Genomic DNA, 26008 nt, shown 5'->3' on the forward strand with positions numbered 1-26008 from the left:
GCTACACGGGAAAACGGTTAAACCGTTTGGAATGAATTTTCGTACATAGTTCATTATTATTATTTATTCATTGTTTTACTTTGACTGTTTTTGAAAATTTCAATTTGAAGGGAAGAAAGAGGGTGTTTTCTATTATTTCTTTCTTCACATTTAAATCGACGATGTATGTTGTTTGTAATCGCGTCACGGGAAATGCTTGAAGTTTGAAATGAGTTTTAGAAAATATTTAGTACCTATCTCAAACTTGCATATTTTTATGTAACTTTCCTTAAAGGGCTTAAGGAAAGGGGAACGTAACTTTCCTAAGGGAAAAGGAGGTTAAAAATTCATGCCAGAAATAGAATATCTTTCTACACTTTCATTGATATGCATATACTAAGGGGGAGATGAGTCTCAAACATTTCCCTTGAGCTTAATTCTCCCCGTATAAAGAACGGACACTTCAGTTAGTATGAAATCAAAAGCAATGCGGCTATATTTCCTTTGTTTTTGTTATATACTTGGGTATTAATATAAACAGATAAAATGTCTTTCTCCATGTGTCAGTTAATTATAAATCGAGAACGCTTCACTTGAAAAAGGAAATCACTAAAGATACACCTCTATCTTCTCAACACTAACAACAGTCAGATCGTGGAACTTCCGAATTCTTCTTGCGTATCTGATGGAGTATGTGGAGCACAGTACAATTATTGTGTCACAAAACCCCTTTAATCGTAAAATATATTGTAAGAAACCAAATTGGCAACTGAAAATGAGGAAAAATCCATTTCCAACATTTCAATTCATAAATTTTTTTTTAAAATTTCTTTTAGAAAAACAACATACATTCAATAAAGTCATTTTTTTTTTTAGAAAAAACAACATACATTCAATAAAGTCATTTTTTTTATCTCTGGCTTCTGAACTTGAGGCATTATCCCAGTATTTGCCCCACGTGGTTTAATTGAAACTCAGGACGTCTGGCTCAGGGATTTGAATCATAAGTGTAACAGGAGATTTTATTCCTATTCTATATTACGTAAAACTATCGACCTCTTTGTTACTCCAGAAAATTGTGTACTTCATTCTTTCTAGAAATCGAAATATAAGCGAGTGTCAATGGTTCAAAGTGTGTCCCACAAAATGCGTATGGGACTTCACGGATTCCTTGTGCATTATTATTATTATTATTATTTGTTATTTGTAAGTTCAGTTCAATGTCTTATGGGTAAGGTAAGGAAGATTGTGATGATATGGATAATAATGGTGGCATGACAAGACCACCCCGAGAAACCCATGCACACCATGTTTGTCCATCACCAAACGCACTTGGCGGAAGCTGGGATCGAACTAGGAATCCGTGCCAGACGTGAACTACGACGGTCCCACAAGGAAATTATATAGTTTCATGTGTACAGTAGAATATATATGCTTAAATGGTATATTAAGAAGAAATATGGCTTTAAATATACCTACAAAATTCCATAAAACCCAATATTACCTAATAAAACACAATAAAACCCAATTTTACCCAGTAGAACCCACTGGGCTGTTTTTTTAATGGGTTTTCACAACCCTGTGAGATACTAAATTTTTCGCATGAATTTTGAATGCCCCGCTTACCCACCTCCCTTGGGATACATATTTTAACCAAAGTAACATGATATAAAACCGAAGTTAAGCTATGGTCCACTCATATATCAAACATAATTAAAATTGACCCAGCGGTCTAGGAGTAGTTTGCAAACAGACATCGTTACATATAATAATAAAAAGATCAAGTGTGTGTGTCCCGATATTGCGGGTGTTTAGTAAAGAATGTCGGCATTTTAAAAGAAGTTGGGAACCACTGATTTTAGAGTGTGGCGGATCCAGGGGGGATTGGGGCGATCGCCCCCCAGAAGAGGAAACTTTAAAGAAAATGTATATATATAAATAAAACCCATCCCAGTGTTTGGAACTCTTAAAAGTAGCTCTAAGTAGCAGTATTACAACCCACGCCCCCCTTCCCAGAAGTCCGTCCTGGATCCGCCCCTCAGCTTGATTTAACTTGTAGGGTTGCAGGTAGTATTGAACAAAGTGGATCCCACACTTGACAAAATTCAAAATTACTGTTTTACAGGAACAGAACTCGACATCTGGATCCAGCTATTTTGTTTCTTCTAAGTAGCTGGATAGTTTGATTCGAATGTTCTGAATATTTCAGTGTCGGCGTGATGACATGTAATTCTGGCTTTCAGTCAGTCGAGCGAATCAATAATTAAAACAAGATGTGTTTTAAGGAATTTCGATGTTATGTATTTAGTAGATATTGATCGCTTTCTACTATCACGTTCTACACAATATAACGCCATACCATAAGCACGTGATAGATACTCTTCTTCGCGTTGCAATCGTCTTTTCGCCGTTGAAGCGTTATCGTTTGCACCGTCTGTATTTAAAATAAAATAAAATAAAATAAAATAAATAAATACAGTGAAACCTGTCTTTAGCGGAATCGAGCGGGACTTGCAAAAAATTCCGTTAAAGTCAGGTTTCCCCTTAGTGGAGGTAGACCTTTCTTCTTTTTTTAAAAAAATACATGCTTATAATAGGGCATACTGAGAAAATATATTGCTGTACGTACATTGTTCGATTACAGTACTTCTTTCTTCAACGAATAAATACACAAAAATTAAAATGAATACAAAATATACTATGCACACGTTTTCTTTATTTTTCTAATAGCCAAGCAGGGTTTTATGTGTACATTGCTGCTTGACTTTCCGCATACACTTTAGCCTGAGAAATTATACTAAGTGAATCAGAATCATTTTTCCGTAAGACAAAATTTTCAGTTCCTTTAAACTTCTGAGAGCATCTTCATATGTATTTATTCTATACTCTTCTTCGAACTCTGTATCGTATTCCTCTTCTTCCTCTATCTCGTTTTCTTCTTTGCGACATTCCGTATGATTTTTGATTAAGTTGCGGAGATTAAGGACAATTTGTGGGGGTGAATATGAGTAGTGGTTGGGGAAGGTAAACACTGTCCAGAAATATTTAACAAAAGAACTCACATTTTATCGCAGACAGTGTAATGTATATGTCTCACAGAATGTCTAAACATCTTCTAAACGCTGTAGTCCGGAACTCAGAATTTTCCGTTAAATGTTTATTTTTCTTTCCGTTGTCCGCGTAACACAGTTTCCGCTTAATGAAGGGACTTTTTACACGTTTTGTTCTCCAAAATTCATGGGACCGTAAAATATTTCCGTTTAAGACAGTTTTCCGTTTAATAAAGGGTCCGTTGAAGACAGGTTTTACTGTATTAACAATAAAAAAAGTAGTTATCGTTTACGGTGAAATTCAAGGTAATTTTTCAGATTAGCGTAGCGGTTTTTGCGATCGATCAGTTACTTCTGGTACTTGAAGTCCTCGGTTCTATCCCCGGACTATGTGAATTGGTGGACAATATCGTCGCCATGGGTCTTCTCGGTCTTTTTCCGTGTACTTCAACTATAATGTTTTTGTATTTTTTTTAAATGCTCATTCATTGTGTTTTATCATCTGTTCTTTAGTCAGCAGGTTCATAATCGCGCTACAATTAAACTACGATAATAAATACATGAATAACATTCTTGGTTTGAAAGTCCCGGGTTCTAATCCCAGCTGCATTCCAAATTGAAGTTTTTTCTTGAATTTTATATCAAACTATGCAAATGTATCTTTAAACATAGGCCTGACCGAGTTTATTTCAAAGTTTCTTTTCACTTTTCTCTTCTTCTGACTTATTTACTGAATGGCTAGAGCAGTGGTTCTCAACCGATGTGTCGCAACATACTAATGTGTCACGCAGTCTTCTAAGGTGTGTCGCGAAATTTTAGAATTTAAAAATAATGAAGAATTTAATAATAATTAACTAAAATCGATACAGGCTGTACCTTCAATACCTCCAGCGACAGCAATAATGCTCAGTGCAATATAGAGTCATTGTAAAACTAATTGGTTTCACTATTATAATAGATATTATTATTACTTGTAATAAAAATATCAAACAAATGTGTCGCGATGTTACTGAATCTTTAAAAGTAGCGTTCCAAGGCTGTATTGTGCAGAAATTGTGAAGGAAATACGAGGTGCATCCAGAAAGTAAGTTTCCCACGCGTCCCACAGCTAGGAAACGATATGTTGCGCGAAGCGACTACGTGTACGTGAGAGAGTAAGATCCTAGCATGGCACATGCACTAGCGGAACTTCCCTAGTGCTCTCAGTAGCGTCGTGGCAGTGGTTGAAGATGGACGTTCCTATTCCAGCTCCCGCCGCGTGTAAAGTGCGAGCAGTGATAAAGTTTTTGAATGCACAGGGCATAGCACCAATCGAAATCCATCGTTAGCTGTGCCAGGTCCATGGGCCTAAAGGCATGAGCAAGCAGTTCTGCTCCTTATTGAACACCACTGTCACGGAGTGTCTGTTGATCAAGAAGTTTTGTGTTGAAACAACTGACCCTAGATCACAAAGCAAGGCGCACAGGATCAGCATTGACATTTTTGCAACGATACAGCTGACGATGGATTTCAATCGGTGCTATACCCTGTGCATTCAAAAACTTTATCACTGTTCGCACTTCACACGCGGCGGGAGCTGGAATAGGAACGCCAATCTTCAATCACTGCCACGACGCTACTGAGAGAATTAGGGAAGTTCTGCTGGCGCATGCATCATGTTAGGACCTTACTCTCTCACGTACATGAAGTCGCTTCGCGCAACATACGGTTTCCTAGCTATGGGACACGTGGGAAACTTACTTTCTGGATGCGCCTCGTATTATTGGAATTAGAGGAGTGGAAGAAACTGAAGAACCCGAGGAAAACCCATAGATTAGGGTTGCCATTTGTCCCGAATTGAGCGGGGCATCCCGAACTTTAAGCAAATTTTTCAGCGTTCCGAATTAAGTCTAAAACGGATGCATTATATGACGAAATGACAAATTATCCAAAACACAAATACTTAACAGAAATTCTTACTGACATTTGTAAATTTTGACTCTCGATGTGTACCTATATGACTATGCAGCTATCTATACGATTCTTGGCAACAATGAATCTGGTATTCGTAAAAATTTAAAGTTCCTTGTACAAATTTGGACCTATGGAACTGGCAGTCTTCACGTGTTTGAAAAGTGTGTCTGGTTTTGCCAAAAGGTGGTAATCCTACCACAGATATAATGTTGTCCGCCACAAATTCATATGACCTGTAATCGAACCAAGGTCTCTGAACCAGAAGTAAATTAAGCATTGTACCATTGAACCACTCTGACATCTTTAAAATTACTTGTATCTGCACAGTAGCTTTTCTTCCTCAAATATAAGGATACTTTAGATTCAGTATAACGTATGATGAAATTAACATCTGGAAAAGAAAACAGATCTGGCTTCATTAAATGGTAGTTTTTAGCTTAAATTTAAATAAGTGAACCGCTTGCATTAGTTAGTTCAAATAGTACTACTCATATCTAACGTGTGAGCGAGAAAAGAAGAAGAAGAAGAAACAAAGACGTAAATGAGCAGATGCATTTCTCTAGTACAGTAGATCTTTTAAATATTTTATAGGAAACAGGGTTATATAATGTACATGAAGAAGAAGCGTTGTTTTCCGAGTGCGATTATGTTCCACTCAGAAGTTAATTTTGTCGTATGTTACCGATAGGAATACTAATAAAAAAAAAAAAAAAAAAAAAAGGGAATGTAAGAACTCATGTTGGAAGTTTCGAACATTTTCGTCAGACACCGCAATATATTCAAATTCCTCCAGACGTGTTGATGGTCCGTTTAGTGAGAAGCGTAATGCTCTTACGGCATCTTAAGCATGTCACTCTGCATGCACTAAAGGAAGGTATTCATGTTATGAATTGTCTCGCCGTCTCTTCTTTATTGCTTTTTGTCTCCTGCCATTTTATTTGTGTTTGTGTCTGCGATGTTGCATTGTTCTACAGACCTTTGTTTTTTTTTAAATCTTATTTTGTTTCCTTCTTGCATTTGCAGAACTGTGTGGCACGTGCTTTGTATGACAACATCGCTGAGTCTCCAGACGAACTTGCCTTTCGGAAAGGAGACCTTCTGACGGTGTTGGAGCAAAACACGGGAGGAATAGAGGGATGGTGGCTTTGCTCTCTCAGGGGAAGACAGGTAACTTATTTAAAATTTTCTTTTGCAGATAATAAACGTTTAAGTACTTCCAATAAATCAGACATTGCAATTACAGGACATGCACTTAAACTTAATGATGTTCAGGACACTCTTATACCGGGGCGAACCAATAAGTAAGGCACAGCAATTTTTCAAATGCGATATACTGATCTGGAACGTGAAAATTGTACGAGAACTGCTTTGGAATTTGCACTGTAGTCAGCAGTTGTAGCTCTAGCGGCAGAAGCGTGAACTACTCTGTGGTGTATATGGTACAGTCATCTTCTTGGGTGAAGAACAGAGAGAGGTGGTTCGCCTTTTGCGGACAAAAGGACAAAGTACACAATTCACAGGGAAGTGATGTGCGCGTATTGGCAAAACTGAGTGGACTGTAGTAACATCTCCAGATGGTACAAATTCTTTGAAGAGGGCCATATGAACCTTAAGGATTTGACAGTTTCCAACCATCCTGTAAGAATGTAATTAAAGAGGTAATTCGTAACAATCGTCGAAACCCTCTTCAAATATTGTCGATCATGTTCAATGTTTGGTATGGTACTCATTGATCCACTTTCGTGTTAGATTCATTGTACCGTACTTTAAAACCACCTCAGGTACTGATATATTATATCGAGCTTGCGTTTTCGTGCAGATTGAGATCGTTGTTCTTCGTTCTCGCCGTCATCTAAAGATTTGTGGTCTCCAAAGTCACCAGACTTTTTAATATCAGCGGATTATAAAGACAGGGTATACAGATACAAGCCACTTACCATCTAAGACCTCCGTATAAATATCACAACTGAAATAAACAATATTGATGTAGACATCGTAAGGCGTGTATCTGACAACATGGTTAAATATTGTAGGTAATAGGCTATACCTTTTTATTTTAAATGTGGCACCACATTGAAACACCCTGTATTTAAATATCTTTGCAATATTGTCTTCAGGTCTCACCTACATATGCAGGTCTTCTGAACACCTTCGATCGATTTTTATGCACTTCTGAGACCAAATGGTTCTAACAGTAATGATATACTGTAGGTATATAAACACATACACACATTAACGACAGACTAGATTCTAGTTGCGTGTTCTGTAAATTGTGTCTTCTCGCCACTATCTCTGAAGTGTCTTTCACTAATTACCATTCCAGTCCTAATATTAAGAAACGATTTTTATGTTACACATGGTGCGCAGCACTCCTTCCGTAATATAGTCTATCAAATAAGTCACTTGCACTAGAAATGAGGAAGGAATTTTCAGATCTGTTAAAACAGTGGTTCTCAACAGGTATGTCGCGATACATTGGTGTGTCATGAAGTCTCATAAGGTGTGTCTCATGATTTAAAAATTTAAAAATCATTGCACATTAATTAATTAGTTAACATTAATTTTGAGATAGACTGTACCAGTCAGCGCCTCCGGCGACAGCAACAATGCTTAGTAATACATAGTCACTACTTCACAGAAATTTATAGTTTTACACTACTATAATATTTATGTTATTTTTGATAAGAAATCAGGTAAGTGTGTCGCAGGTCGCAGTCTGAAAGACAATTAGTAAAGTGTGCCGTCAGTCAAAAAAGATTGAGAACCACTGTGCTAAAACATTACCTTGAGTTCGTGATGATACGAAAGCTTCTATTCATAATGTTTATCCTTATTGATATAAATTTTGAGTACAAAAGTAGAGCTATCATATTTCTAGATTAAGGAAACTGTGACACTGTATGAAAATTTGCAATGTAAATTATTCATAGTTACGCACTTACTTCATAGTGACATATCAGAATTAGTTAAATAGATCAATACACACAAAAAGGCAATGACAGAGAATAGTCTCCCCTCTGGTGGGAGGCCTGGATTGTGTTTCCTGGGGGTCTAAGTATCAACCGTATTGATGTAGTTTAACGGTGGAGTGACGTCACGTGAGGTGAATGCGATTAGGATTTACGTTAAACTCGATATCCACGGTTCATATGTCAAACGAGTCAGTGTGATTTATATTTGATTCCATGGTAAGAGTTATAACGTTAAGGAGTTGAGCATTTTTCCTCTTCTGGATCAAGAGAGTAAACATTGATATATTAAGTTGTACGTGTGTTCGTGTCCCGGTGAGGTCACAGAATTTTCGATATTGACTTAGCATTGTTAGGCAGTTTTGATATTACTTGAACTAGGAATGACTTGATACTGTCAGGCAAAAAATATTCAGATACGTATTTTTGTTTTATATTAAGATTCCTTATTTTGTTCAGTGTATCTGCATCACAAATTGTTCTATTCTCTGCTCATCTTTTAATTTATTACAATAAAAAAGTCTAAATTACGAAATGGCTCCTTTGCCGTACTTGTACCGTGAACATATCAAATGGCCTTTTGTATCCGAGTTCGAGTCTTGGACGAATATATAGCTATATAGACGAGGGGCAGCCAAAAAGTTCCGGAATGTTGTTGTAGTTTTGGCATTTGTGCCGCAATCACAATGAATCGTGTACAGAATGGTCGTTAGGTTGCCTAATTATGAATCTGACAAGTGTGAAAAGGTCAGTGTAGCTGAATGGACGAGTGTGTGGTGATCAGTTGGCATAATGTCGCAGTTCGACCAACGCGCAAACCAAGGATGTTATAAAATAGAGGATCTGCCCATACAACAAAATCGTGAAGCCATACGTCACAGCTTCGCCACACCTACTCTGCCCACTCCGCGCCACTAGGATTGCAATGTTTCGAGCCAACAATCATGGCGGAAACGAAAACAGCCAATCAGATCTGCCGGCTCAGACGATGCTCGGTTGTTTTTTTGGCTTCACTGAATTCATATGATAAAGATACATATAGGCAGATCCTCTATTTTATAACATCCTTGGCGCAAACATCAAGTTAATATAGAAGTAAATTGGGGAAAATTTTGCTTCAGAGACTTTGATAGTCTTAAGAACAGTTTAGCACTATCGGATGTTTGGCTCTTCCCAAAGCTAAAAATAAGTCTCAAAGGTACCCCTTTTTGACACCGTAGAAGAGATCAACGCGACGGCTGGACTTGGGAAGATACCAAAGAGGCCTTTCAGCGGTGTTTCTACCAATTGCTGGAACGGTGGAACAAGTGTGTTTTGTGTTCCGAAGGTGCCAACTTTCGAGGTGTTAAAGCAAATGTGTACTTATATTGTGCTAATAAAGAGCTACAACAGAATTCCGGGAACTTTTTGATTGCCCCTCGCCTATATGTATTTTTCTATGTAGGTCAGGTATATGTCAAACCAGCGAAGTTTTAGCCAGCTCATACGTCCAAAACCGGCGCGATTTTGTGTATATCCATGTTTATTTATCGATTACTTTTTTTTTTTTTTTTTTGGTAAATGTCCGTTTTCAGCAGCAAAGCTATATGGAACGAGATTTAATGTGTAAAGTGACATCCGAATGTCATTGTCACTTTCTGGCGTACCGAAAATTGAGCTGTAGGCATGTACAGTATAATAAACATCTAAGTTTATGTATACGTCGACACAGCATGAGGAAAGTACGCATATACAGTACTTATTATGTTAGTACAGCCACCAAACAATAAATAAAGCCAGCGTACCGTTTGATTTTAGGGAATCTGTCCAGGGAACCGGCTACGTCTTCTGGCTGGAGTGTATCGCACGGAGCAAGGTCTTACAACGTTGGAATCATTGGGTCCCGATGCGGAGATTAATCTTTTGCAGCGACAAGGCAAACGACGCAGTTGGCATGTGCAACCTAACAAGGTAAGCAGTTTTTTTAAATCATTTTTCCTATTACTGTATTATATTTATATTTTATAATTTATATATTAGACTGAAAATGACGCGCGAATGACGAGTCAAAAAGAATGGGACCAACAAAAACGTTGTAACTAAACGGCGTGACAAACATCTTGGCATTTGAAGGCAGCACTCCAAATTCCCTTTAAATGCTGCTAGCAAATGAGAGGCCAGCGGTATTGCCACATTCATTTTGTACACATCCACACTGTCCCCTGCCACCTGACCACGCTGTAGTTCGTCTGTTTAGCCATAGCCACATCCTTTTACCACTTGGCAACGTCGCGTCAGAGCTTGCATTTCATTCGTTTAGTTGAAATGCCAAGATGTTTGTCACAGGCTTTAGTAGTATTGAGGAGAGAATTGTATTTGCTACTTTATAGCTGCTGACGAAGAACAACGAAGTTAACGAGGAAGTGAAAATAGATTTTGGGCAGAAAATTCTTGTATTATTCCGTGCTGACCTTATCGTTGAGCTTACTAGCAAGGAGAGAAAAGTAAAAGTAAGTAAAGTAAAGATCGCCTCCCTTTCGAACATAGCTTGAAAGTCCAAGAGGTGTGTGTGCAAGGAAGGATCCACATTTTCTTCACTTTGCACTCATGGAGTTAATGTAGTCAGTACCAGTTCTCCTGTCCCTTTACACCCCCAGGTTGCCACAGGTGCCCATTTTAAAGAAGATGGGTACACCTCACAGCTGCATTGCATCGAACAAGAAAATTTCCCACTCCCAGCGGGGATCAAACCCTGGTTGCTTACGTTGGCATGTACATACCTTAGGGCGCTTGTTGACAGTGACTCCCATCATATAGCATGATAGTGCCAGGTGTCATACAACTAACGCTGTGCAAAATCTGCTTAAGTGGCGACGGGACATAGCCGAACATCCGTCGTATGCCATGAGGTTCATGGGATAGTCCCTGCGAAACATCAACGAAAGTGAATGTGCTGGCGGTGTTCATCTTCCACATGAATGTGCACGTGGGGATGATTTAATGGAAGCAGTGTAACTGGTATTCACTCTGCTAATAAGACTATAGCATTGTCGCTCTTTCTTTTTAGCAAACCCTTGAATTTACACATGAATCTCCACTTTGGCCAGTATCAAATTATAATCTAAGGTGTCTTTAGGGAGAATCATCGCCTTCCTCAGACTTCTTTTTTTTTTTTTTTTTTTTTTTTTGTCTCTTGAAATAATATTTTTAATACTACTTTTCGTCTGTTGGGGGTTCTTATGTAGCCAAATTGTTAGCATTCCTCGTTTGTTGTTAGAATCAGTCAGACTTAGGTGGCAGCTGATGTGGTTTGAATTCCATGTTAACCTTTAGGTCGTTGTCTCACTAAAATTTCATATCCTTTGTTTCTGTGGCAGTGAATCTTCAGGCTTCTGATTCAGATGTTTCAGGTACAGCTGGTAACTTACTATATATTTTAGTAAAAATTAACAATGGAACATTAGAAAAATATTTGGAAGGACGTTTATGTATTTAACAATCACCAGATACAGCTCAGAGGCCATTTTATACGGGATATCTAACAACAGCAATAACAATGGAAAGAATTTGGGAAGGTATCGGCCAGGGCCTGTTTTTAGTAGATACCATCCCGGCATTTGCCTGGTAGGACTGAGGAAATCCCTGGAAATCACCAGTCAGGATAGTTGGCAGTAGAAATCGAACCCATAACCCCCCGAATGCGAAGCTAATGCTCTACCACTTGAACTACTTCGCTGGTTGAGATTTATCTTATATATAACGAAGATTTCTAAACTTACTAGCTATCTTCTGGGTTCAATCGAGTTCAAGCTTAATAATTGAGTGCGAGCTCCATGTTTCAGTCGGAGATAACATGAGACTTATTGAGAATAGTGAGTCTGAGTGATTGGGAACCTGAAATACCTTGAGCATCATTGATACTAGTGATTACGAGCCTGATTGAGGAATAGCGAGTCTCAACCCGAGTTAACTAACTCTATGGCCTGTGGAACCCGAAGGTTCAATGCCGCTTTCACAAAAGCTCTCTACTGACTTCTGTCAGTAGCCAATTGAACTCAGTTTCTACTTTGTAGTTCTATTTCTGCGAGTTACATCATAATATTGTCCTTCTATCTCCGCCTAGGTCTTCCTAATGGTCGTTTTCCGATTGGACTTCTAGTTAAAACTTTGAAAGCCAGTGGCGTATTTAGGGGGGCTTAAGCCTCCCCCAAAATCTTACTTACTATAGTAAGTATATGAAATATCTTGAAGAATTTTCACATTTTAAGGCAAAGCCCCTTCCAAAACAAAATCGTAAATACGCCACTGTTGAAAGCATTCCTGTTTTCTTCTATTCTGGCTACCTGGCCTACCCACCTGAGCCTCCTAGATTTGACCCTAATAATGTTTGGTAAACGATATAAATTATGTGGTTCCTCGTTATGAAGTTTCCGCCATTCCCATTTCCGTTTCTCTTGGGTCCGACTATTCGTTTCACGATCTTGTTCCCGAATATAGGTCCGGAGTTAGCGCCGATTAAAAGTGGCCATGGCTGAAAGACGGTTCTGATGATGATCAATGGAGAAAATGGAAGGAAGTGGGAGAACACCCAGAAGACCCACGTATACGGTGTTTATCCATCCATAAATATCACTTAGTGGAAGCTGGATCGAATCAGAACCTCACGCACTATAAGTGAGCGCTCTACCACTGAGGCACTGCGGCTCCTGACAGATAGTGTATTTATGTTCTAGAACTGTCGAGAAACTGCTTCAAAAATCGTGAACAGATCAGATGTTCAGCTGAACAATTCGAAACCGGAACTTGCATATTGGGAAGTGAAAACGTTAAAGATATGGAAGTACTTATAGTCTCTGTTAAATCATAAAATTTGTTAAAAGCTGTAAAGTGTCAACTAAGCGTTTTATCCTGAGTTAATAACCGTGAAAACTCGTTGTCTGTGTAAGAGATGTTGAGATCGTTGAGATGTATCTGTCTGTAGTAAAAGGATGAGATCTGTTGTGAGTGACATGGAACAAGGCTTTTGCTCCAAATTAGAACTGTTGATTGGATTAGAAATAAAGGAAGTGGGTGTGCCTCTAGCGACCACAGAGGGAGGAGCGTTGGTTCTAAGCAGTTTAACCGGTTCTTCTGAGACTTGTCTAGCATTGGGCTTAGATGGTGGGTGTTTGTCACAATATTTTATACTTTAAAAGTCATAGAGAAAGAGAAATTCTTCGGGTGGTGACGAAGCCTTTCTTTAATTGTTAACATTTTAATTGGCCTTTTATGGACTCTTTTAATAGCTTTCTTTAATTGCACTGTGGGAGCTATTTCTGTTCTTTTCACAGCAGAACTTTCTTCTCCTTATTGCTTTCTGATCACAACCATTCACTTCATATTTTTTTTCGCTGAGTCATTGCAAACAAAATTTACGTCATTCTTGTTGTTTTTCTAAATGGATATACGTACAACAAAAGAATCCACTGTTCGAATAATGAATTTTAACTGCGTTACTTCCTGTATCAATGTGGAACTTCGAAAACATGTACAATAACTCACGATTATACTTTTTTACTTCCATATGAACAGCATATAAGCAGATTTATCGAAGTATACGTAAAATTCTACAGTATTATTCGTAGTGGCTCAGAGGTAGAGCATTCACTTCTGGTTCGATTCCAGCTTGCATCAAGTGAACTTCGTGTGCGTGGGTTTTCTTGGGGCTCTCCCTTTCCTGCTACTTTCATCATTACACCATTTCATTCATTTCTCATCATCACCGTCTCCTTTAGCCTAGCCGTGGGGCCTAAAACTTAAAAGATTTCATTTTAATTTTTCTACAATATTTTTAGCGTAGATAGAAAATATACATTCAAAGATGCCAATCCATTTTGATTTTCAATTTATCACCCTTTTCACCAACGAGGCTATATGAGACGTGGAACTGATCTAAACAAAATTATATGACTCAGTGTCAATGAAGGCATAACTAGAGGGAGGCAGACTGCCAAGAACAATGCTACTTCTAGAATATATTTTGTACCCATTGTTGGCTATGATAAGAGAAGAGAGATAAGGTCTTCTCCTTTCGTTTTGTGAGTTTGTGTTCTCTCTTAATTTCATCTAGAAAGTCCGAATCCTTTCGGATCACCGGAGATCCACGAAGGATGTGATACGACGGCATTAAAGCCATATTTGCTATTGGAGTATTTTGTGTATTAATGACTTGCGTTGATAAATGCTTTTCATTGTGTTTCTACAATCACTGTATCAATTTATACGTTTTATATTGTGAATGATGTAGCACGAAAACAATGTTTGAGGTCTGACTTGCGTGAAATAATGTTGCCGATGAGACTCGTCTCGTCGTGAATTTAGGAAAGTACTTCTCGTATCATGGGGAACATTAGTTAGACCACACGTAAGGATATTTTAAATTTTCAAAGGTAAAGGGCCATGCCCCCTTTTCCTGGAAAAATATCCTAGTTACGCCAATGGTGTCAATCCTTGTACATAATTTTCTAGGAAAATCAGTTTTATACGTATAAACCTAAAGTTTGATGCTTTATGCTAACCATGCCTCCTGTGAAGTTGAAGCTGATACTGAAGTACATATGCCCTCATCAAATCTGTCATTACTACACCAGCAGGAGGGCAGCATACCGTCCCAATGCTTCACGTTAATGATATATACTCCCATGAGAACACTTTCAATTTAACGTCCCACGATTATGCCTTAGGCTAAGGGAGAGGATGATTAAAGCAAGTGAATTAGGATAGAAAAATTGGTGGAATGAGAGTGTGGGATTAAAGGGGAGTATCTCGAGAAAACCCACGGACATGAGGTCCATCACAAGCTTACTTGATCAGGAATCGAACCAGGGACCCCACACACCAGAGGTAAGAGCTCTACCATTGACTAACCGTGTCCCCTAGCCCATTATTAAGATCAATTCTGAAGCTTATAGTAATGTGCAAAGATAAGACACATATCAATCAATGCGTGACGTCGACTTAATCCAAATGACATACTGTACTTCGGAGTGAGAAATCCCAGACAGAAGACTTTTTTTCTGCCAGTAATGATTGGTAGTTTTTATTTTGATGGAACAGTTCTTTACTTATGTACTGTACAGTATCTGTGTGTGTAAAAGGAAAAAGTGTACATTTACGTAGCATTATGTCTATTGTTACTGTCTAACGATGATACACATATTTCTAACACTGACACACTAGGTCTACTACTAATAATTATACTTTAAGTTGATATATAAACTTGACCCTTCATAATTCACCGTCAAATAACCACTAACAATAAAATAGGAATCGAACTCTCAATATAACTCCTTTTCCTCACCGAATCACAGCACTGGTTTAAACCATTATCTTTCTCGTAATTGAACTAATGCTTTATAGTACAACACTAAACATACATACACCTCGTCGTGGTTAAGCAGCTGACGGATGGACACTGTGCGAGCATTTTCAGAGTTCGAACCTCGGCGGGGATACTTGCCTCGGATAAAATCATGAGACGTGGTTTAAATAGGCAATGTGTATTGTCTTATGCCACCTTGAGCATTGTGAACTGTATACAAAACCATTCACATGCCAGTCGCTCATAATATTCTTTGATGGTGATAATTGTCATAAATGGTAGAAATCCATTCTTTTATTAACTCGCCAGAAATATGCATTTTCAATGTAATGCGCTCGAAAGAATCCTTGACGCCCACGTACCTGGATTCTTGCATCATCTCTGGAATTTCAAGCATCTTTATTTTCTGCGTGGGAGAATCTTAAAACCCGATTCTGATCTTACGCTGACGTCAGCTTATTCATTCCATGCACCGGAGATAAAGCGAGAGGATTTATTGGGAAAGCTGACATTTTCTTAGAACTAGAATCATGTAGCGTAGTCATATCTGAAATGTTTCTTCATAGATCGATTTCAATTTATTCAGTATGTGTCTGTGTGTTTGAATTAATATATCTTTACACCGTTGAGGGGAGGCAAGGTGTTGACCTACAACTTAATGTTGGGATGTGATAAGACTTAGATCATACCGGGAATCAAGCTTTGGTCCCCTAAGTGAAAAGTAGCAGTGCTATTTAGCCCTGAGGGAGCAGATTTACAATATTCAGCTAGCAGATGAGCGAATATTAAGCTAATGTTTACAAGTAGTATTGCTTAAAGCAGTATGTCTGCTACCAGTAGAAAAACACATACAACAATACGTACAATTTTTTTAGTCAACAGTATATTTTGCTACATATACGGTACATAAATAAATACTAATTGCAAAATGAAAACATGGCAGTAGTTTTAACCTATAAGTTTTTTATTATCTCGAAAGCTATGCATTTACCCTTAACAATAGGCCTATTACTTTTTCATCTCGATATGAGCTATGGATTGATATATCTTATATTTGGACAACACGTCGGTTAAACAAGTTAACATTTTTCAGGGTTAATAACTTTAGGTCATATTTCATGAATTATACCTACGGATGACCAAAATTTTCCGTAATCTGAAATTTCACTTTCCGGAAAAATTCCGGAATTTTATGAATTTGGGATTTTCTAAATTCCGGAATTTTTGTGAATTCCGGAATTTTCTAAATGAGAATGCATAAACATACCCACATCATACGGTTTGAATTGAGAGCCTCCTGTTTTTGAAGTCAGTTAAAAATAGTTTAGAGGAGTTATGTCGGGTATAATAGCGGGAAATGCTTCGTATATATCTGTATAGAATTGTTTTAGTTGCGACTGATCAAAGAAAGTAAAAATGTGTGTTGGAATACATTGGTGTGGAAAGTAATTCCTGTGTGGTTCCTGTTAGAGGGAAGAAATCAAGAAAAGTGCTTGTGATTTGGAAGAAAATATTTGGTGAGGAAAGAGAGAGAGAAATATTTTTAACATTTTTTTTATTTTTATTTATTTATTTATTTATTTTTTTTTTTTGTAAGAGTATTGTGAATGGCGCATGTTTGAAATGAGGGCTGGCCATCAACACGTTAGTGTAGAAGACAATAACTTCATTCACTTATGTTGTGAGTCCAGGTAAATAGCAACTTGCATTTTCATTTAACATTCGGCTCATAAAGCGTGTACAGCCCAAACGGTTAGTCCGATTTAAAAAAAAAAAAAAATCCTTCACTTTAGATTGAAAACATCGTATTTGGAGACGGTTTCCCCTCTTACATTTTGTTGTAACTCTGATAATAAGTTACCCTATGTCAAGGGACTTTTGAGACACCCTGTATTTGTATTTGTGTCTGAGTGTTCTACCCGATGGCAGGTTCTAGTCTACTTACTCTACCGTAGGTATGTGGAGACCCACTAAAGCAAATAGGGAGGAAAATTGAAATATTTCAGTTTTACGTTCCACTGGTTCCCAACCAATGTGTCGCAAAATTTTAGAATTTTAAAATCAGTTTTGAGACACTGTAGTAGTCAGCGCCTCCAGCGGCAGCAACAATACTCAGTGCTACATAGAGGCACTACTTTATAGAAACTCATAGACTTACACTGTAGTAATTTATTTTATTGTTAATAAAAAATCAAGCAAATATGTCGTGATGCCAGTTAGAAAAGGTTGAGAACCACTGGGTTAAAGGAGACTGGTGATAATGAAAATGAATGAAATGGCGGAATGTGGGAGGAAACGGGATAACCCTGAGAAAATTCACATAGACTATGATTGTTCACCGCAAAGTCCGCTTGGCGCGAGCTTGGATCGAACCAGGAATCTACACATTAAAGATAAATGCTCTACCACTGAACCACTGCAGGTCCCCAGCTAGGCAGAGGTATTTTGGCTAGTTCCTTTCCCCTGTGCTTTAAAATTAACTATGGCTGTAGAGGAATTAGTTATGGATACCAATTATTATACAAGAACATGTAATTATGGTTTCAATACACAAATATTTCTTGTAATTACGGTTTCAATACACAAATATTCATGAAGTAGGCTACATGCCAATTAATATTCCTTCAATTTAAGGACTCTGACTTTCTGTAGTATCAAGGAGCTAAAGTCTTCACAAAGGATCATGTAGATAGTCGCAAGCAATAAACCTGCAAAGGAGGGGTAGAGTGGGTGGTTTCTTTGTCTTGCAGTATTGGGAAGTCTTGGATGGTAGTAAGCCATATGATAACTTAGATGAGAATATAGACCAGTAAGTCAGTGGAACAATGAAGAAATGCTCTTCATGTCAGCAGAAATGACAGCGAAGATGGCGTAATCCCTTAGGCAATAACTACTACGAAAGAAGGTTTAACTCATAGAGAAAATTAAGAACACAGTTCACTCTTGATATGGGTCTCGGTATGTGCGTGCACAACTTCCATTAAGGTTGGAGGTCTTACAGGATTATATCTGCATTGAGATAACATTTCACGCAAGCGAGCGATCATTCTCTCGGCAATAAATAAGCTACACGAGAAGGAAATATGGAAATCTTCAAATAGACCCCAACATTTTCGCATTCCGAAGGTCAAAACGTTGCTTTGTTGCTGCATATTTTCTTTATCATTGTGTAGGAATGTCTCATTAATGCCGCGTCCACTTTAATAAAGAAAACAACTGAAGAGGAAACCTTATAAAGTGTGTGATGCATACATAATACACATTGAGCAAGCTCCGTATTGTATTCCGACGACGAAAATATGTTGTATTAGATTACATACAGATATCCTGTTTCTAATCTAGCGTAATCTTCTAGAGAAGAAAGAAAACAAAGCATGAGATTTTAAGCTTATGGTGAATTTACGCCCGGACAACTTAAATAATTCTATCACTTCCGGTGTCAATCTTAAAATGCATTGTTTAAAAATTGTATTTTCGGTTCTGAAGAAGGTAACTGCTAGGTAAAGAAATCTGGTCGTTACACGTTTCACGTTTATTTCTTACCAAGATTGTTTCCGCCTTTGATCTATTTATTGTATAACGAATTGCAGTCTTTCATCGAGTCACATTCGACGTAGTATGTCGGGTATTATTCTTTTATGATACTACTACAGTGCGAATTTGAGAATGCTTTGGAGAAAATGCAACATGATAAAGCCCCAGGAATAGATCAAATACCAACGGAAATTATTAAGAATCTCGGAATAGCAACAAAGAAGACACTATTTAATCTTATTAATGAAATGTACATCTCGGGGAAAAATACCAAGAGACTTCGAGAAAAGCATATTGGTACCTATCCCGAAGAGGAAAGGCGCACGGAAATGCGAAGAACACAGAACGTTAAGTTTGCTTTCCCATGCATCAAAAACACTGCAAAATTATCGCACAACGAATATAGGGGAAGATCGAAGAACTGTTATCGGAGGACCAGTTTGGATTCAGGAGGAAAAGAGGAACATGGGAAGAAATACTGAGCTTATAGTTGATCATGGAACAGCACATCAGACTAAACAAACCAATTGTGATAGCATTTGTAGATATAGAAAAAACTTTTGACAACGTAGATTGGAATATCATGTTCAAAGCGTTGAAGAAGGTGAGAGTAGATTACGGAGATAGAAGAATAATATATCAACTTTATAGGAACCAGACAGCTGTTATAGGAAGAGATCAGAAGGAAGCAAGAATAAGTAAAGGAGTGAGGCAAGGATGTGGACTTTCACCTCTCCTGTTCAACGTCTATATAGAAGAGGCTATGAAAGAATTCATTGAGAACAACGAGAAAGACATAAATTTAAATGGTCAGGTTTTCAGCACAATAAGGTTTGCAGATGACATAGCATTGATAGCGGAGAACGATGAGAACATGCAGGAGGCACTTTCAAACTTGAACGACCAACTGAAAAGATAAATAAGAAGAAAACGAAAGTGATAAAGTGGACAAGAGCAGGACAGGAAGGAGCAAACGTATGGCTAGATGGAGAGAAAATCGAAGACGTTAAGACGTTCCGCTATTTAGGAAGTCTAATATCCTCGGACGGAAGAAGTGAAAAAAACGTAAGTTCCAGAATAGCGCAGGCTAAACAAGCATTCGATAATAACAGAGGACTATTAACATCAAGAAATGTGTCGCTGGACGTTCGTAAACGATTTATTAAGACACTGGTATGGAGCGTGGCGCTGTACGGATCAGAGACATGGACATTGAGAAAAGCTGAAATATCTAAGGTGGAAGCATTTGAAATCTGTGTTGGCGTAGAATGCTGCGCATATCATGGACGGAAAAGAAAAGGAATGAAGACGTACTAAAGGAAGCTAATGAAGGACGACAGATCATGAAGATAATAGGAAAAAGAAGAAACAGCATGCTTGGCTATCTTATTTGACACTCCGATTGGATCACTGAGCTGATAGAGGGAAAGGCAGAAGGAAAACCAGGAAGAGGAAGACCAAGGATAGAATATCTAGATGCAGTTACGAAGAAGAGGCCTTATCAAAGTATAAAACAGCTCTCCCAAGGGAGAGAAAAGTTTTAAAATTTACATGTTGCTCACCAACCTATGGTTGAGGTTAACAAGAAGAAGACATTTAGTGGGCAGTCTTTAAATAAAGATTTTCACCCCTATTTTAATAGCGTTAATTTAGTAGGTTTTAACTTTGAAAACCTATGATTAGGTAGGAAATGCTGTAATTTGGAAACTTTATTCAGGTCAGTTGAATCAAACTGGAAATGCAGAAAGACCCAAAGGGTTAAAGTTTCGTTCTTTCCAAAGCTGAAGCAAAAGTAAAATTATCTTCATCGTAATGTTTATAAAATATCGCAAGTACGTGTCCATTAATCTTTGTTTAAGGTGCGCAATTATGCTTGTTAAGCTAAGGGAGACAGATGGTTATGACAAGTGAATGATCGTGGGAAAATTGGTGGAATGAGAATATGGGAGGAAACGAGAGTACCCCGAGATAACTCGCGGACACGATGTTGTCCAGCACAAATTTACTTGGGCGAGATCGAATCAGGGTCCCCACGCACCAGAAGTAAGCATTCTACCACCGAGCCACTGTGGCCCTTTTTCTGAACCAAGAGTAAACTAAGCCCGAGTTCACACAAAGGATTTTTTTTTAGTTTAACGTCTCATGTATATGCTGCAATGCTAAGTGAAACGGGAGAATCCCTAGAAAACACAAGCACATGGTGTTTGTCCAACACAACACTACAAAAACTAGTCGAACCAGGGGCCCAACGCTACGCACCAGAGGTGAGCGCTCTACAATTGAGGCAAAGCAGGATAAATTTTATTTGTTATTTGTTGCTTGATTCGATTCGAGTTAAGCGTCTCTTGTGAGCATAGAATGTGTACCAGACTTACCTACTGCTTAATATGGGATTTAGACCACCTGGGCTTCTACCGCAAATAAAACCCGGCTCTTCCCGCAAAAAGCGTAAACGCTAACCACAAGAGAAGTATTATTTATTCGAAAGAAGTCATCTTTGGATATAAATTGACATTAGTAGAAGTAATTGCACAAAGTTGTCTAAAAGCTACATTCGAAAGGGAGGATGAAGAAGGGTGTGATTTTTGATAATGGTTAGGGACGGTAACCTTAAGATGTTTCCCAGAAGAGACCCATGGAGTGGAGGAGGAAAATCCTTTCGTTGAGAGCAAATCCCTTTCTTGTGTTGTGTATTTCTTTTCCTCTGAAAAGGCCTTTCTGGAGAAGGATGTTAGTTTCCTCAACAGTTTTACGATTATTGTCGACCGTCTCTTGAAACCTGCAGTACATTGGGAATTTGCTCGTTATTGAGCATTAAACGGCGGTATTAAACATATTGTATTAATTTCGTTAATTTATTCGTGTTTGCATACAATTTGTTCTTCGTAGAATGAGGCATAAAATTTTAATTTCCACGGTGATAAAATTCATGTTGTTTTAAATGAATTCTTTGTTACCGTCTTTGTCTACAAGACTTTTATGTGGATGAGCATTTTGTGTCAGATAATAAATAGTTCCATTGTGTTTCGCAGCCTGATGCAGCCAGACGGAGTCTTCTTCTTGTCAATTGGTTTAATCTCTTTTACAGAACACAGCTGCCTCCAGCGTTGTCTTTCCAATGTTCTACTCTGCTTCCCCAATTAACAAAAAAATGCTACGATGCGTTCGTTGTGATCCTCGCATTCCGCCGATTTTATAGCCTGATATATATTTCCATCGTTGCCCTAACAACGGAGTCAACAAGAAATCGTTAGAAGCATCCAAAATTATTTATTAGGGATCGGGTCATAAGCGTCTTCTTGTTAAGGCGGCAGACACCACCCTATTTAAAATATATGCGTGCTGTGAAGGCAAAATCTCTGCAATGCAGGATGCATACGAGTTGGTGGAGCTTCACAATTATGACAGAACTGTAACTGCTGGCATAGTTGATTGGTTTGCAACGTTAGGTTGATGAACACAAATTGTCTGAATCTCAATTAAAGTCTGTTGGCATGACTCTTTTGTAATATCATTATCATAATGCATTTCCAATGATCTTTTCTTTAAAACACTCAGGGAATGAGGAATGCTTAAGGGATTTAAGAGCATTAGTGTTAGCTTGCATCAGTTTTTGGGCGTTTAATTGTGTTTGTAATTAATTGATTTCAGTTACTACTTTCTTAAAAAAAAAAAAAAAAAAAAAAAAACTTTCGCATCCCACGATTATACCTTTTAACCTACAGGAGATTAATGATTCTGAAATTATTGGTGGAATGAGAATGTAGGGAGATTTTTTTTAAAAGTTTAATATCCCACTTTTGTATTGAGGCTAAGTATAACGGTGATGATAAGACGGAGATAATTATGGACTTATGAAAGTGGGAGGATACGGGAGACTCCCAAGAAGACGCACGCATACGGTATTTGTCTATGTTAAAGCTTACTTGGACAGTGGGAGCTAGAATTGAACCAGGATGTGAGAAGAATGGGGAATCGATGAACATGACGTTGTCAAGTGCTAAGTTACCTACCTGGCTGCGGTCATACCTGCGTCCTCTTGCACCAGAAGTAAACTCTTATCAGTTTTTTGTTTTAAATTTCGTCTCAACTGGGACTCTCCCATTCATTCTCTCTTTAGTCGCGTAATTTTGCTTATTCTAATACGAAACTTCCAGGACAGTTAAAAACACTAATCTCTTCATCATTATAGGTATTCTGCCATTATTGGCAGGTCACTTGCTGGAACTGAGAAGCTTCTATCTCCAGGGTCTTGCGCTAACCTCTTCGTCTTCACGTATGATTTCTCTGTTTCTATATCGTCCATTAATTGTAGTCTTCTTTGCCCTCTCTTTCCTGCCACCATACCCTCTAGCATGTCCCTCACAATACAGTTCCTTCTTAGCCAATGTCCTCATTGTTCTTTCCTCCCCCACTATTTCTAACATCCTCTCATTCGTTTTCCGCTCGACCCAGCTAATTCTCTCCTTTCTTCTCCACACCCACATTTCGCAAGCTTCCAGTCGTTTTTCATATTTTTTGCGTAATGTCTATGTTTCTGACCCATGCAGCACAATACTCCACACCAAGCATTTCATAAGTGTATTTCTCAACTCTTTATTCAAGGTTCTACAAAATAATATTTTCTTCCTCCTGAAGGCTTCTTCCGCCATTCTCATCCTTGCTTTTATTTCACATTCACACTTCACATTCACTTTATTTCACATTCACATTCATCATCATTATAATACTACGCAGGTATCGAAGACTCGTCACCTGTTCTATTTTCTCCATATTTGACACCGACCCCTTCGTTCCAATCACCATGGTTTTTGTCTTTCTAATATTTATTTTCAGTGGGGCTTAAAAGACTCTCATTGGTTCCTCCTTGCGATCTGTGATCGAACGCCTCAGACCACTCACAGTCAGTTGTGGCCATCGGCAATTACTAACTGTTGCCCGCGAAACGAGAAATAAGGTTCTCTCGTGTCAGCTTGTAATTTTTGTCGATTTGTCGTCTCGTCTCTTCGTAAAAAAATCCTCATCTCCTTCGTAAATTTATGTATAAAAATTACTCCGTGATCATCTTAAGAGGCCTCATCCCGGCGAAATTAAAATACCGCTAATTTTACAGTAATCATGTGATATCTTCAAATAGATAAAAGATAATTGAAATATGGAACAAGAGCGCCCTAGACAATATTATTTTGCGTGAGGTACCGTTATCATAAGTCAACTAGTGGCTTTCCGTTTTCAGCCGTTTAGAAACGCGAAAATAAACGCCGATTTTCAAAATGGCTCGAAATCGAAAGCAGATAAGTGAGTCGTGATAACGTGAGTTTTACATCCCACGGTTATGCCGGTTAGGCTAAAGGAGACGGTGATGATGAGTAATGAATGAAATGGTGGAATGAAGAAAGTGGGAGGAAACGGGAGAACCCCGAGAAAACCCATGCACACGGTGTTTGTCCACCACAAAGTTCACTTGGCGGGGGCTGGGATCGAACCCGGGACCCCAAGCACCGGAGATGAACGCTCTACCACTGAGCCACCGCGGCCTCTCTGCCCCCCCTTCCCTACGCCACTGATATAATGAGTTCTTTAATGGACAACTGTGTGTTTCAAATGTCGAAGATCTGTCGAAGGTATCGACATCTAATCTGTACAAGTGAAAACATGAATCAGATTCATACTATATAAAGATTCTCCCCCTACCCCCCGTTGTACTGTTTCACTACGAAAGCTTGGACGCTAAAATCAGGCCCATAGGCAGCCCCAAAATGAAGGGGGCCGGTAAAAATTAGGGGGGCAGCAAAAATTTAGGGGGTGGCCCCTATTGGCGAAAGATTAATATAGACCTATGGTTTCGATTTTTAAAAATGTAGTTATTTATTTATTTTGCTCTTACTGATCGTCTTTTATTAAAAGATAGGTTTTACCTCGAGCATCGTCAGACAAATGTCATACAGACGAAATGAAAGTGAATGTCTGAACACAACATTAAAAGCCAAACAGTCGTTGACTAGTTTTTAGCTTCGTTATCACGTGGTTCCACGTTCGAATCCCGAGAAATATTTACTTTTGCAGCTTCCCGAAACATATTCCTTGCCATTAGATGCAGTCGAGCCCTTGTAAGAAGAAATGAAAGTACACTGGAACTGTTGCACTTCAATAGGATAATTTTTGGGCCATTTTCCGTGGCAATTAAAACGCAAATCTTGTAGCTTTCTTAACTCCCTAGAAGAGAAAGATCTAATACTTACTCTCGTAACGGTAAATATATGGCATTATTTTTTCTATGAACTAGTAATAGATACAGAACCTTTACATTTCCAAATGAAACTATATATAAATACATTAAGGGATCACTTCAAAAAAGTGGAAGTCAAGTATTTCCTCTTGCCCCCGCCCCCTAATCGCCGTCCCTGATATCGAGAAACAAGCTATTAAGATACAAAGGAACAAGATATGAGAAAACGGGTGATTGAAGAAAGAAAGTACAGAAAGAATACATCCTCGGCTATCAACCTTATTTTGTGGCGCTCTCAACTTCAATCCCTCACACCGTGTACTGATGATTTAATTCTTCTCCTTACGGATTTGTTTTACCTCTTAAATTTCTCATATTGTTGTTGAGGGTAAGTACAGTTAAGCTTAGCCCTCACAAAATCTTGTGACAGGAAAGCCGTATTAATAACAGTGTCGAGGAATGATACCATTTTACGAGATAAATGTGTCTACTTCCTATATTTCTACCGACTTATGGATGATGATGTGTATAATATTCCAGTTAGTGGGAAATGAATGAAGATGTAAAGATTGAAGTCTGGTAACACTGGCTGTTGCAAGTGGTTGATTATGTCCTCTGGTTGTCTTCTCCATTGATTGCTCCATGCCTCATCAGATAAACCACACTCCTCGCTGTCTGTCTGCTGGTTGGGAGAGGGTAACCCAGCTCCTCTGATTCACACGATCCCCATCCCAACCCTGGTGATCTTTGGGAGGATCGGAGACAAGTGCAGCGTTGCCAGCTCTTGGAAGCTGGGGAATCCCTGGGGCTCCCTGCAGACACGATCGATGATGCAGACCGGGCAGCCAGAGAGGGTCACTGCCCTCGGCATACATGCGTGTGTGGGTGGCTGGCTGGAGGAGTAAGTAAAAGGATACATACTCTACAGTAAGCGTGTGTGTGAGTACAGAGCAGG

The 26008-nt window shown here is 38.5% G+C and overlaps 1 protein-coding gene across 2 annotated transcripts in view; it reads left to right on the top strand.

The window, feature by feature from the left end:
- p130CAS (Serine_rich_CAS and FAT-like_CAS_C domain-containing protein p130CAS) overlaps window positions 1-26008 on the top strand; it is a 224606-nt gene that overhangs the window by 155546 nt on the left and 43052 nt on the right. For both annotated transcript variants that reach the window (XM_081747113.1, XM_081747112.1), the window contains exons 2-3: window positions 6006-6149; window positions 9749-9901. In XM_081747113.1, the coding sequence (XP_081603239.1) occupies window positions 6006-6149; window positions 9749-9901 (297 nt within the window). The remainder of the gene's footprint in view (window positions 1-6005; window positions 6150-9748; window positions 9902-26008) is intronic.

Source organism: Thermobia domestica, chromosome 18 (assembly GCF_964235325.1).
Source record: "Thermobia domestica chromosome 18, izTheDome1.hap1.1, whole genome shotgun sequence".
Lineage (NCBI taxonomy): Eukaryota > Metazoa > Arthropoda > Insecta > Zygentoma > Lepismatidae > Thermobia > Thermobia domestica.